At 45.3% G+C, this 2,530-nt stretch overlaps 1 protein-coding gene across 1 annotated transcript in view; it reads right to left on the minus strand.

The window, feature by feature from the left end:
* The window catches only part of enpp5 (ectonucleotide pyrophosphatase/phosphodiesterase 5), a gene marked incomplete in the record, with an annotated part of 12,584 nt that overhangs the window by 8,604 nt on the left and 1,450 nt on the right, over window positions 1–2,530 (minus strand). Inside the window, 1 exon segment of the mRNA XM_014026688.1 lies at window positions 632–1,522. Coding sequence (XP_013882142.1) covers window positions 632–1,514 — 883 coding nt within the window.

Genomic DNA, 2,530 nt, shown 5'->3' on the forward strand with positions numbered 1-2,530 from the left:
CTTCTAAACACTTCATCTTCTAAATGTCTTGAAATTGGCCTCTGTCTCTTTAAGAACCTCCTTCCGCTTCTGTCCCGCCATTTCAGCGCAGGGGGTGGGGCGGCGGGTGCTATGATGCAGTTTACTTGGCATCTGAAAATACATTTCCTCAAAGGTATTTTGAATCTGAAAAGAGCTTCACTGAGTGAGAGGTAGTGTTAAGAGCTCAGCAGACAGTTTCARTTTCACTTTCAGTTTCACTCGTTGTTTGCTCTGTTACTGCCGAGAGCCTGCAGGAGTCATGGGCGGGGGGTGGGGAGGTTGGCTCCGTGATGAGGAAGCTCGGCTTGGAGACACAGCCCAGAGGAGCTAGTCCCAAAAGGACACATCCCAGGGGCGTTTCTGGTCTCCACCTGTCGTTTTGCTCCTCAGCATGGCTTCCTAAAAACGCTGCAGGATTTCTCAAACATGCATGAATGAGTCAAAGCAAGGCTTTGGGCATGTTTTTTATGAGAGTATAACATTATAACATGATRTAAAACTCAAAAAAGTTGATTTTTACATGATATTGCCCCTTTAAAGCATTGGATTGAATGCCACCGTGTTTAATAGTCTTTTTTTGAAAAACAAATGTATTTCCTCAAAGTCTTACCTTCTCTAGGCAGGATTCCCACCACCGGACTCTTGTCCACCCAGGTGTACAGTTCTCTGTCCACGTACTCATCCAGTTCTATGATCTTCTCAGGGGAAAGCTGAGCCATCCCGTGATCACTGGTCACAATCAGGTTTACTTCCTCATACAGCCCGGCCTTCTTTAGCTCGTCCATGAGGAAGCCAAGCTTCTCGTCAATCCCAGCAATGATTGCATCCATGAGGGGGCTCTGAGGACCCAGGTTGTGCCCACTCTCATCCGGCTCCTCCCAGTAGAGAACTCCAAAATCCACTGCTTCCTCCTCAGGAGCGGAGAACCACTCAATGATCCGTTCCACCCTATATTCGAAGGACATCGACGCGTTGTACTGGAGGTACCGAGTGGGGAACATGCCGTGGATCTTCACATCGGACCCTGGCCACATGGCCGCCCCGCTCCGCCCTCCGTCTTTCTGAACTGTCACCCAGAGAGGAACGGCCTCCTCCCACCACCTCGACTCATACAAGCTGTCGGCCTCCGTGGAGAAGGACAGGTTCAGGGTGGGGTCGTACATCTCGTTGGCCACGATGCCGTGCGTCTCAGCGTACAGTCCGGTCACCATGCTGTAATGGTTGGGGTAGGTCTTGGTGATGTAAACGTTCTCCACGAACTCAACCTTCACCCCCGAGTCCATGATTCTGCGGAAGTTAGGCGTTGGGACACGGTCGATGTAGTCCCATCGGAAGCCATCGAAGGACACAAGCAGCAGCTTGGGCCGATGGTCCTGGTGCTCGTGGTGGTTCAGGCTGTTTAAGGAGACCACGGGCAGAACAACGGCCCACAAGCAGAAAAGAGGACTGCATGCTCTGGGTAGGAAGCAGCTCAGCATCGTGTGACGTGCCATGATACAGCCTTCAAAACACAAGCATACACAAAAAATAACATTAACCTCTTACCCAGAGTACCACAATGCACTGACTCCAGACAGGGCTGCACCTGACACAAAATAATAACACAAACTGACTCTCATATCTTGTCAAGAATTTAACCAAACAGAAAATGTTTTGGTAAATTTAAATGTTTGAGCGGACGGCCACCAGACAAAACTGAGGGGAACCAGCCTTCTGATGAAGCAATCATAAAAACAAAATGTGTGAACCAACTTTTTCTTTTTTATTCTCTTTAATAAAACATGTACACATGTTATGCCAGCAACAATAGCTGAATGKTTAATGTGTTAAGCTAAATTAAAACGCTGCACAGAATATCACACAACTAATTTATCTTACCGGAAACAGGTCAGAGCTACAGGCTATGAAAAGAGGCTGAGTCGTTTAGAAAAGGGTTTAATGGATGAAAGAACAGAAGTTAAATAACCCTCTGAATTTCCTCGTTGGTGATATACGTAAATGCTATATTTTTAAGAATCCAGTAAAATCATTAAGTAAAGGATGATGCTGATGTTTGTCATTAAACACAGAAAGTCAATTAATGCTGAACCACGATCAGGCAAGAACAGGTATGAATAAGATACAGATTCATTAGCACTTCCTATGGAGCTGAGCTCATTAAGGATAGATGAAAACCTGCTCAGAGGTCTCATCAATCCAAATCCAAAAAGAGAAAAAATAAATAAAATCCATTAATTTTTTTACTCGCTTCTTTCCCAGTCGAAGGGCAGCTGGTGTCCATGTTCAGCGGTTCAGGAGGCAGGTTACACTCTGGACAGGTCCATCATTAATCCAAAACTGTTTTTTTTTTAAATAATTTAGCCAACAAGATGATCTCTAAAGGTCAGATTACAGTTCGCCAAGATCCATGTTGAGTTTCTTATTGGTGCATGTGGCAAAAAAATAACTGGAAAGCCTCCAACAGCACCATTATTTGAAAGTAAAAGTTAAATAATGATAATTAAGACGC

Source organism: Austrofundulus limnaeus, unplaced genomic scaffold, assembly GCF_001266775.1.
Source record: "Austrofundulus limnaeus strain Quisiro unplaced genomic scaffold, Austrofundulus_limnaeus-1.0 Scaffold581, whole genome shotgun sequence".
In the NCBI taxonomy this organism is placed as follows: domain Eukaryota; kingdom Metazoa; phylum Chordata; class Actinopteri; order Cyprinodontiformes; family Rivulidae; genus Austrofundulus; species Austrofundulus limnaeus.